Source organism: Nanorana parkeri, unplaced genomic scaffold (genome assembly GCF_000935625.1).
Source record: "Nanorana parkeri isolate BGI_ZX_2015 unplaced genomic scaffold, ASM93562v1 scaffold564, whole genome shotgun sequence".
Taxonomy (NCBI): domain Eukaryota; kingdom Metazoa; phylum Chordata; class Amphibia; order Anura; family Dicroglossidae; genus Nanorana; species Nanorana parkeri.
In genome coordinates, this window is record NW_017306832.1 from 192,696 (window position 1) to 204,359 (window position 11,664).

The window sequence follows — 11,664 nt, forward strand, 5'->3', positions numbered from 1 at the left end:
AATGATCAGTAAAGTCAGATGGGGTTCAGATGTGTCAGTATGGAGAGTTGAAACTCCCTGGATTGTAAGGTGTTAGGGTGGTCTTGGTACATCTGCCATTGTGTACTGATGCAGCAGGGTTTCCCCAATGTGTGTGCTATTTGCAGCTAGCAGGTCTTGCTAAGCAATTGTGAGATCTGCAACCTATTTCAAGTTTATATTTCCCAGCCAGGCAGTGGATGTTAAAGGAGAACTATGAGGTGAGTGCTTTTCACTCACCTCATAGTTCTAGCCGACCTGTGACAATGAGACTGTCACAGGTCGGCTCAGTAGATGGGGAGGTGAGCGAACACATACCGGCGTTTGTTCACCTCTCGATCCTGTCGGCTCTCTGCCGTGACAGGGGAGGGGCTGGATTCCCCCCGCTCCGATCGGCCAGCGCTGACTGGTGGAACGGACGGGGGAGGGGGCGGGTTCTGCTGGCTCTGCCTCTAGATAGGCAGAGCCAGCTGTCAGTCAGGCAGCTGGGCGGATCCAGACATAATTGTCGGGATCCGCTTCAGCTGCGGCGTCTCAATATACCACGAGCAGTAGCTCGCGGTATACTGCGGTGTCTCAGTATACCGCGAGCTACTGCTTGCGGTATACTGAGCCTAGGGTGACGGGAGGACGCTAGTTTGTGTACTCCCATTACCCTAAGGAGAACTATGGGGAAAAGCCTTAACCCCATAGTTCTCCTTTTAAATGTGATGGAAAGGGTAAGTTTTATTTCTACTAAAACAGAAATACTTGTAGTAATTGTGTGCAGTAAATGAGATATCTGCCAAGCCCAGTTGAATCTCCATTCAATTTAAATCAGCTAAATACATTCCAAGTACATCAAATCAAAAGGTGCTTGATATCTTACAGTTGGCTTTCTTTAGAAAGCAGCCATAGACTTCCGGTTCCGGCGCCTGATGTAGCGGTCGCAAGGACGAGAGCTCCCGCACAGCCAGACTTAACCGGCTTATAAATCCCTACCAGACATAGAGTGATAAACATATATCTGTGTATCACTCTAGACACAATTATTGTATAGAGATCTGTGAGCGCGCACATGGACAAGATGTATGTGAATACATGTAATGCTCTATGTAATATGCCTGTATGTAAGGAAAGGCTCTGGAATGTAAAGCAACTTTCTTGTACACCAATAAAACAAATAAAATGTTTTGGAAAAAAAAAAGAAAGCAGCCATAGCTTGAGTAGAAAAATCTATACCCTGCTAGCTGCTGTATGGTAGACTTTCTGTCTGGAAGCACTGGTCTCTCTGCAGAGGTCTGATGGAGCCTCTGGTGAGTCAGAGCTAGATTTCTCCAACTAGCAGGAATCATGAGTTTACTGATTTGAAGAGCTTTAGCTCTGACTCAGCAGGGGGCATAAGAGACCTCTGCAGGGAAACCACTGCTTCCACACAAAGAGTAAGTGTTCTTCTCTGCAGCCTGCTGGCAGTGGGCAGGCTTTTCTAATCAAACACTGGTTACTTTCTAAAGAACCAACTGTAAAGTTGGCCATAGACCAGTAGAATTTCACTTTTTGGAATATATTTAATGTAAACTGATTAAAACTAGTTCAGTTAGGCTTTAACGTTACACTGCATTACATCTTTTTTTGTTTTAGGCCAAACAGCTGGCCTTCACAAATATTTTCATTTTTGATAAGCTTTGTAAATGTTTCCAGAATTATTTGTGAATGTTATTGAAAGTCCATTTAGGTAAACAGATGTATATTCTATATCTATCACCCTTTCGTTTTACAAGCGTTTATTTATATAGCTCTTGGATGTTGCGTGTTTTGTAAACTTTTATTTTCTGTTCTTGCAGGGTACAGTCATCAGCAGACGCAGTGTCGTATTCAGAAGTGCACGACCGACTTTGTGTCCATAACGTCACACCTAAACACCGGGAGCGATGGCTTTGACTCTGAATTCTGTAAGGCCTTGCGGGCCTATGCTGGCTGTACGCATAGAACTTCAAAAGCATGCCGAGGAAACCTAGTTTACCATTCTGCCGTGTTGGGTATCAGTGATCTGATGAGTCAGAGGAATTGCTCTAAGGATGGCCCCACTTCTTCAACTAATCCAGACTTTTCCAACGATGTTTGTAACTTTCATACTAGGGCGGGAGTGCGAGAACTAAGGGCGGGAGAGCAGACGCAGCCCAATTACCTCTTTTGTGGCTTGTTTGGGGACCCTCATCTAAGAACTTTTAAAGACCATTTTCAGACTTGTAAAGTGGAGGGAGCATGGCCATTGATAGACAACAATTACTTGTCTGTTCAAGTGACGAATGTGCCCGTGGTTCCTGGATCCAGTGCTACTGCTACAAACAAGGTAGCTATCACTGTCACATTTCTTTTAATAGGAGGTACTTTATAGAATGTAATTGGCTGCAACTTTTGTATTTCTGGAGATAATACGGTACAAATTGCATACTGTACCAGTCATCTATACCAAAAGGGTAGACATCCATGACCTTGTCTCCTGCTTGGACTTCGTATCATTATAATAGTGATGTCATTGTTACCTTTTTGGCTTGTTGACCCCAGTCACTTATTCTGGGCCAGTATGTCACCTTCTTTTCAGCACTAGACATTTCTGATCAGAAAACCTTCATAGTACTGATGGCCTGTTTAAGTTTTTAGCAGCTCACAATAGTGTCAGTGGCGTCACGCGGGGGGTGCGGCCCACACCCGGCTGACACCATTGGAGGGGTGACACAATCACGCATGTGCAGTGACACTCGGCTAGCGCTCCGGGTGTCACCCAGCCTCGGGACACCCCTGATAGTGTGATCATGTATTGCATCTACCTAGAAGTCCTTTTCTTGTTTTCAAGAGAGTTACTTACATTAGATGGCTGGCAGCCCGCCAAGATCTGCTCTCTTGGACAGTGCCTGTGTTGTGAACTTTAGAAAATTAATTTCTCCACAATTCATATAGGTATATACAGGGATAGATGAGAGCTTGTTTTAAAGTGTGCAAGATCTGGTCACAGGTTCACTTTAAGTTGGCACTCTTAATTACATACAGCGGAAAGTGTGGTATTAGAAATGGGGGCACATACCAGAACAGGGAGTCTATAGTTTCTCCTCTGACCAATTTAGCCTTCTCTGCTGTTGTCCTCAAGGTGGAAATATTTAGTTCTACCCAAACGTACACAGTGAGTCTGCTTAGAGTTGAATGGAGCCACACTTCGAGTGTCTCTAGTCCATGGGTGGACAAATTTAATATGGACTTCAGGAACCAGTCTGCCCAAACCAGGAGCCAGCTCCATTGACAACAACTAGAGAAAACCTCAAAAGTTAGGTGTCTTCTGTAATTCTTCATCACAAAAATTTTCCAGCATACTTACCAGCTAGCCTACAAAAAAAATGACACTAACACTTTGCGTTAAAAACAGAGGATTTAGTTGCACAGCTTTTGCAAAATATGTGGAAGCCACACTGCCTCATCAAGGCTCCTCTGTATAGTGTGGTCCTAATGCTAATCTATGAGAGTCTCCATCTTGGAGCATATAAAGCAATGGACAAATTGATTGCAGGTTTGGCTTGAGGTAGTCCATTTTTTTTCTGACCACTGGGATTTGTCCAGTCCTTCTCTAGTCTCAGTACAGAGTGGTAGCCCCTTTGTCTCCCCCAAAAGTCTTTTGAGGGTTCGCTCCGCAGGTGTGGCCAGTACTAAAGATTATTTCCACCCCTAGGATGTAACGGCTGAGGAGGTATGTAGGCAGGTGGGGAGTTTGGGTAGTTAGCTAAAGGGGCTAGGGAAAGTAACTACTGTAGTTTTTTTTTTACTTGATATGCATTTGTCCTTTAAAGGAGAACTATGGGGTCAGTGTTTTTCCCCATAGTTCTCCTTAGGGTAACGGGAGGACACAAACTAGCGTCCTCCCGTTACCCTAAGCTCAGTATACCGCGAGCTACAGCTCGCGGTATACTGAGACGCCGGAGCGGATCCCGACGTAGATGATGGGATCCGCCCAGCTGCGTGAGTGACAGCTGGCTCTGCCTATCTAGAGGCAGAGCTAGCTGTACCCGCCCCCTCCCCCGCCCCCTCCGCCAGTCAGCGCTGGCAGATCGGAGCGGGGAACTTTGAGGTGAGTGGAAATCACTCATCTCATAGTTCTCCTTTAATTCTAATTGCCGGATGTGGGTTGCAGCACATCCCTGCACTTTAACCTATGTTACTCAATAAAGATCACGGTATTCTTGGAAAAGTTAAACTTCAAATATCATAGTTCTGTGACATGTTCAAATCTTTAAGCCTACACCTTCAAACATTCCAAGAACTGCAATGAGAAAACTGTCATGAAATGATCACACATAAACCTGAACTTTATGCCAGTGACAGGAAACTATATTGTTCAACCTTTCCACATAACACTGGAGGATTTAAAAAAAGGATTTTAACCTTTTGTTTCTGAAGGGTATTATCGCAGGTTTTTTTTTTTTTTGTTAGATGGCACATGTTTGTTGCCAATATTCTGCTGGTGTTTTTAAAAGCCAACTCCATCCTCAAACTCTAGGTTTTGGATAGGGTTGGCAAGAGTTAGGACATCAAGTTTTCATGTTGTCTCTATTACAGAATGTTCTTTCTTATCTTGTTTTGGTCCCCTGTGGGTAGAGAAAGTAGCCAAAGTATAACCTTTTTGCAGAGGTGGAGTAGATTATCTACATGGATCCTCTCTCGATCAACCGGTGTGAAAGGGGCCTAATGCTTTTTTGTTTCCAGTTATGATTAGTATCTATCCCATGCAACATTCTGTGGGTGTAGTAGTGTACTGTGGTATCTACAGATGTTAGTCACTTTGTCGCCACTTAAAAACCAACAGTGAACCTGTACTGACAGCTATTTTACCATTGCTGTCCTCCTTGTAAGAATACTAGTTGCTAGGGATGCACCGATACTAGTTTCGGTATCGGTGCCGATACTGAGTATTTGGGCGAGTATTCGTGCTCGCCCAAATGCTCCGATACTTGCCTCCGATGCTTGCCTCCCGATACCGGAACTTCCGATCAGAGGGAGATCTCCCTCTGACTGGCAGTGCTGAGGGAGCATGGAGCTGGCTTCCTAGCCAATCAGGTAGGCGGGAGGTGGGTCATGACGTGCTGCCCGACTTCCTGATTGGCTAGGAGGCCTGCTTCACTAGTTGCTAGGCAGCCTGGCTTTCTGACCAATCGGGAAGCCGGGCGGCACCTTATGACACTGATCATGATCCTGATTGGTCAGGCAGCCTCGGCAAGTGAAACCGGTGTTTTTTTTCGATAGCAATTGGGAAGCCGGGCAGCGGTTTATGATCCACAACACAGCTTCTTGATAGTCGGGCCACACAAAACCGGTATCGGTATTGGTTATCGGCGAGTACCGAAAACATTAAATATCGGTACTCAATACCGAAAAACCGGTATCGGTGCATCCCTACTAGTTGCCTCTTTATGAGAATGCTAGTTGCCTGGCTTTCTCTGGCTTTAGTACTTTGAGTCAATGCCCTGGATTGTGAATACTGGTAAAGAGTCAGGATGAATTCAAAGCTTATGATCTGCCTCAAAGTACTGAAGCTGGTGAATCAGCTTGACAGCCAAGCAGTTGGCATTTATACCTCATTGACACAAACTTGTACAGCGTGCATGTCCGTTCAGAAACCTGTGCCTTGGAATGCCAGCTGGTGCATGCATCTCTGACAGGATGCTGCTGCACGAAGCTACACATCCGTACAGGTACGTAACGGATGCATGCCCCAGGATGCAGACAGTCTGTGTCCAGCAGCATGCACACATACCCGTCCGAATGTGCAACTTCGGGACAATGTGTAGCAACATACAGCCATGTCTTGTCATAGAGATACAGTATATGGGTGGCTGCACACACTAGCTGTAGTTACTGGGTGCAGGTTTCTGCGTGGGCATGCATGCTGCACGGCAGTGCATGTTCAATGTATCTGAACACTGACTACAGATTGGCTGCAGTCAGTGTTTGGCTGAGAATTTCTGTACCAGCTCCAATAGAAAAATGTACTTTTGTTGGGTGAAGGGGTGTCGGCTGGGCCACACACTGGTTAAGCAAGAATAGGCTGAAATTCACCCAGTGTATGGCCACCTTTATGCAATGACTACTCTTTAAGCCCCATTCATGCTTAAGTGTTTTCAGGAAAGTTTATTTTTTATTTTTTTTCCTGTTTTTCAGGCTTGAACATTTTTTGTTTTAGCCAGTGGCCAATGCAAAGCTAGTTACTAGGAGGGGAAGACAGTTATGTGGAAAATTGCACAAAAAAATGCCATACACTTCATGGGCATTTTTCAGATGCTCCCATTGAAGACTCAGAGACCAAAAACTTGCAATTCTGATCGAAAAGAAGCTCTTGTTCGTTTTTGAGCCCCGAGCTACTAGAGACAGATGTGAACGGGCACCATTGAAAAGAATGGGTTGCTGAGCATTGTTACGCTTGGCAACACTCCACAAAATGCTCAGATGCGAATAGGGGCTTATCCTGATGTCAGTTTAGCAACTTTAATTACTGGAACATGTTATAGGTGTGATAGTTTCACTGACCCCTAAGCCCCATTCCCTACCACCCCTCCCCCCCACCCCCATCCATGGTAGTCCTCTTTGGCCATTGGGTGGCCACCACGCATGCACACAGGAGTAACGTCCTCCCTGGCATCTGGCACCTTAGAGATGTACAGTACAGATAATACAGAGGGGGCAGAGGAAGATTTTTTTTTTGGCAGCAGAGACTTTACACATCCCAGCCATTTTTATTTATTTTCAATTTAATTCCACTTTTAGGAACTGTTGTCACAGGCTATCGGTAGAGCTTAAGATCATGTTGCTCTTAGGACAGATTGAATTAAAACACTTGTCTATAGAAAACAAATACAGGAATTAGAGCCTTTAAATAAGAAAACATGGCTGCCCCTGTGTACATTCATATTTTAAACTTCAGTATACATGGTGACAAAGTTTTTTTCAGCAATACTATTTATAGATGAAATATTTTGCATCAACTTGATGACTTGTGTATGTATCTAAAGAGAAAGTGAAGAAGTGTATAGTCGCCCTTTAAACGTGTATGGAAAGTGGTACGTTTTCTGTAGGGAATCTCCACAAGTTGAAGTTGAATTTCGCCCTAGGAGTCATTCTAGAACAATCTGGCAGAGAAGGGGTTAGACTCTGCAGCAGCTAATAACATGCATTTTATTCAAGTCTGTCTTTGTGAGAGCTGAATGCTGCATTCATACTCTGTGGGCAGCCAGCCTTCGCAAGGTGTGTGTTATGTGTAAACTGCGGCATCTGTCTGCTTTGGCTGACTTGGCCATTGTGTTTAGTAAGCAGGCATGTTGTTACAATGTGCTTCTTAGCATGTTTCAGTATGTGGCCGTTTGTGTATTTTAGTGCGGTTTGTGTCAAGTGTTTCCCAGTGTTATCTTGTTTCCAGATAGAAAGTAGGAGCCGTTTGAGCCCACAATACGCAGTGTGGTACAAATGTAGTGGGAAGTAAGAGTTAATAAAACAAGTCTGAGACCAGTTCTACCTCAACTAGTGCTCCTGTCCATAGCAACCAAATCCGATTCAGCCTCTCATTTTTTTCCACACACACCTTTTTAGAAATTGAAATTTTAAGGCAAAGTTTGTCTTGTATACTTAATTCTCCCCTTTGTGTTGAGAAAGGTGATATGACACAACTCTGATATTTCATTATGGCTACAAACTGTTCTGAAAGCATACTGCATTTATTTCCCTGGGCCCCCAAGGCCCCAGTCATGCGTGAGCTCAGCATCTTTGGCCTTTTGTTTGGGCATGTTTTTGAGTATTTCAGGCTCGAGCATTTTATTAATTTATACCAGTGAAAAGCGAAATACTTAGCAACAAAACGTGTAAAAAATGAGTTCACCCAAACCGCTCAAAATTGTGACCACCCCTCCTGGCTCAATCAGTATTGACAGTTGGGGCCATGGTATTCCATGCTCCGTTGTGATTTATAGCTGCGGGGAATGGGCCTCTCTGCAAATGATTGGGAGGCCGGGCTTGGGCAAAATCAGGTGAACTTGGTTCACACCAAGCCAGGCTCATTAATGATGATGTCCTTGCCAATGCTACAAGGTAATACTGGGTTCGCCAAGGCATTTATGTATGTTTGGCTATTGAGGAAAATAGTTAAATAAAGTTCAGTTTTAAAAAAATTGTCCTTCAGTGAAATGGATTATGCCCAGACAAAGATGGAGAAATAAAGTAACATTTTAGTAGAGTAGAAAAGTATCCATTTATCCCAGCAGACAATTAAATTAAACTGGTAATGAGGTAGTAGAGGGCTGAAGGAAGATGTAACCGTAAAAAAAAGACATTGACAAAGCTGTGCAGTTTTGACTTGACATCTTCATAAGTAGGCCGCTAACTCTCTTGGTCCATTAGTCCGCTTAGCTCAGTCTACCTAGTTTGTAGATAACGCTATCTGCTAATTAGTGGTATATACAGCTGCCTAGTGTTTGCAGCAGAGTGAAAATTGAGATCCCCTGGAGACCAGAGCAGAAAAGCTTCCACCAAGAACACGCATTACCTCCTGAAACTCATTTTATACCATGATTACAGTGTTGATTTGTTGCATGCAGTGATATTGTACTTTGTGCTGCTACGTCATCTTGCGTTAACCCTTTCCTTGTTGTGCTTGCCACTTTCCGGTGTGCATTTTACAGCCATGGACTATCTGCTAACATTGATTCTTCTTTGACATTTCATATTGGGAGTAACAGTTTTTAAAGTGGACCTATAAAGATAGACATTTGGGAGCTGTTTTAAAGGTGGAACATGCAATTCTACGCTCACAAGTTCATTTTGATGTGAACCTTTAAAATGTACGGTTCACTTATAATGTCCAGGCCTCCTCCCACTTTCAAAACCATGTGCTGAATGCAAAATGTATGTGTAGAAAATAAGTTACATCTTAGATGTACTTGACCCCTGTCTTCCTGTGGCGTGATGTTGCAATTCTTCCGACCAGATCCTGAAGGATACAAAGCAATACATATATTATTATTATTATTATTATTATTATTTTTATACAGGATTTATATAGAGCCAGCAGTTTGCGCAGCGCTTTACAATATAAGGAAGACATTACAATCACAATTCAAGACAAGATGGTAAGGAGGGCCCTGCCCGTGACGGCCTACAATCTAAAAGGGAGGGGCAAGTGATACATGAGGATGTAGCTGTGAGGGGATGAATTGTTTTAGAACGTGATGGTTCAGTGGTTAGGTTGAGATGGGAGAAGACACTCTCTTGCAATGGACTGGAGTGTCTTGGAGATTTGGCCTGCTCTGCGTTCCTCAGGAATCTTACGGAAAGACCCAGTCTTCGCGTCCAGCAAATGTTACCTTTTCAGGTTCCTTTTGCACATACTTTCAAGAGATTATTTTTACAGGAGGAGGAGGCCCTGACAATATAGGCAGACATTGCATTGTGCTTCCAGGTCCGCTTTAGCCCTCGTTCACACCTGAACGTTTTGTAGCGCGTTCTACGCTCGACGAACGCTCTACAAAACGCTCAAAAATATAAATCCCATTGTATTCAATGGTCTCGTTCCCACCTTGGCGTATTTCCGCCCGTCCCTAACGCGCTACAAAACGGCCCACGCCTGAAAAGGTACATGTACTACTTTGGGCCGTTTTGTTGCGCGTTTCCATTGGGATACAGCCAAGTAGCCTTCGGAAACGCGCGACGGTCGCGCGACTTTTTTACCGCGAACGAGACCTTAAAGTGCCACCATTAGCGTATGATAAATAAATCACATTTATTAATGGTTACTTGGCACATTTTGTATATACCTGCATATCAACGCACCTCTTTTTTCACCCTGCGCCTCCGTCTTGCTTCGGAGACCTCATTGGTGATTGGCTTCTTCCGTGTTTTTGCTGCCAGCCCAACAATAGAGTCAGCACCAGATCTAGCACTTGCACAGTGCGAGATCTTTAAATTTTGCCATGGCTGCCTTATTATGCTATCCACACCTGCGTTGTGAAAGCCATGACAACATACAAACAATAATAAAGGGCATGTTATTCCAATTTGGCTGTAAAGTGGAAATACACCTTAAGTCTTCCTGATATAGGTGGATTATATCTGTGGCTGATATTTAATTGGGTTGTTATGTATGCCTGCCATAGATATCAGATGACCATTGAGTATATAGCAGAACATCTGAAAAAAAATGTGCAGGGTTCTATCTGACACCATTGGACCACTTTTGTATTGGTTGGTGGTGTTTTGGTTTGTGTTCTTATTGTGTACTTTCCTTTATTTTGCATAGTGCAGGAGAAGGCTCTTAATTAGTTGATTGTGATAAAAGCCAATCCATTTGGTTGAAATGGAGGAAATTGAATTGCAGAATAGTTGAATATATTGATCTCTTGTCTGAAAGTAATTTATAGATGAGCTGCAATTAAAGATGCATTCCGGCATTGCTTTCATGCTGTGTTTTGAATGCAAAAATCAAATCCATTTTATCTAGAACACATACATGGGGAGCTGCATATAACTTCTGTCCTTGTATGAGGCTGGCTAATGCCACCTCAGTTCGATGGCGGGCTATTTTTCAGAGACTGCTGTATCCTGTGACTGATCCAAGGATAGAAAAGAAATCGCTAGAAAGTGACTTTGATGCATGGAAATCCCACAAACACTGGCAATGTATAGTTGGTGAGGTTGAAATGAAAGTGGAAGCTTGACAAATAATTTATTTTCTGTGCAACCTTAAGCTATTACACTACAAAGCACTTTAGTACAAAGAGTTGGGACCACACGTTCTGAGCTTCAATATTTGTATGTGTGGTGCGAACCCACTTCCTAGTTAAACACCTTGGATACTAACCATTTAACTCCAGAACTAGGGATAAGCCTGGGCTTGGTGCTAACCCAGTTTACACAAGCCCACTCAAAACTGTGACTGCCACCCCCTCCTCCCAGCCCAATCCGTTGCAGAGGGGCACATTCCCTGCCCTGCAGCTATAAGTCACAAAGAGGTGGGGAATGCCACAACTGCCGCCACTGATTGAGAAAGGAGGCGGAAGTTTGTTCATTAGAATTTATCAAAGTAGAGTTAAAGGATTAAAAACCTGGATACTGCATTGTCACAGTTTTCAGTGGACTTGGGTGAACTTGGTTGGCACCAAACCCAAGCTAATCTCTACCCAGAACAAGGATGCAGTTGACATAAGTTGTCACTCACTCATGCTTTCTGTCTTCACTCAAACATTCATTGTAGCCACTGTAACTCAGAAGACCAGTAGCTAATGAACTGTCTATCCAAGCTATTGTCTATCCAATATACTGTAAAAGGAACGGATTTCCGCCGCTTCCTGCTGAACTGTCCGAAATTTGATCCTTGGCTGGCCCTGTTGGCACTAACCAGCTTTCACAAAAGTACATTTTTGTCTAAGGAGCTGGTAGAAAATTGTTGGTTGAAGTGTGACTGCAGTCACTCTTTAGGATTTCAGACAGCCGCAAGCGACAGCTGTCGGAATACAATAGTTGTCGGGGCAATTCCTCCATCCATGTTAAGTTAATCTCACTGTGTAGGGGCAGCTTGTACAGAAGGAAGAAATCAAACATTTTGTGAAACATATCCCCCCCCCCCTCCAAAAAAAAAGGGCT

General features: G+C 43.7%; 1 protein-coding gene across 1 annotated transcript in view; it reads left to right on the top strand.

Annotated features, from left to right (window-relative positions):
- RGMB (repulsive guidance molecule family member b) overlaps nt 1-11,664 on the top strand; it is a 40,847-nt gene that overhangs the window by 18,024 nt on the left and 11,159 nt on the right. Inside the window, exon 2 of the mRNA XM_018562191.1 lies at nt 1,842-2,350. Within this exon, the coding sequence (XP_018417693.1) occupies nt 1,842-2,350 (509 nt within the window). The remainder of the gene's footprint in view (nt 1-1,841; nt 2,351-11,664) is intronic.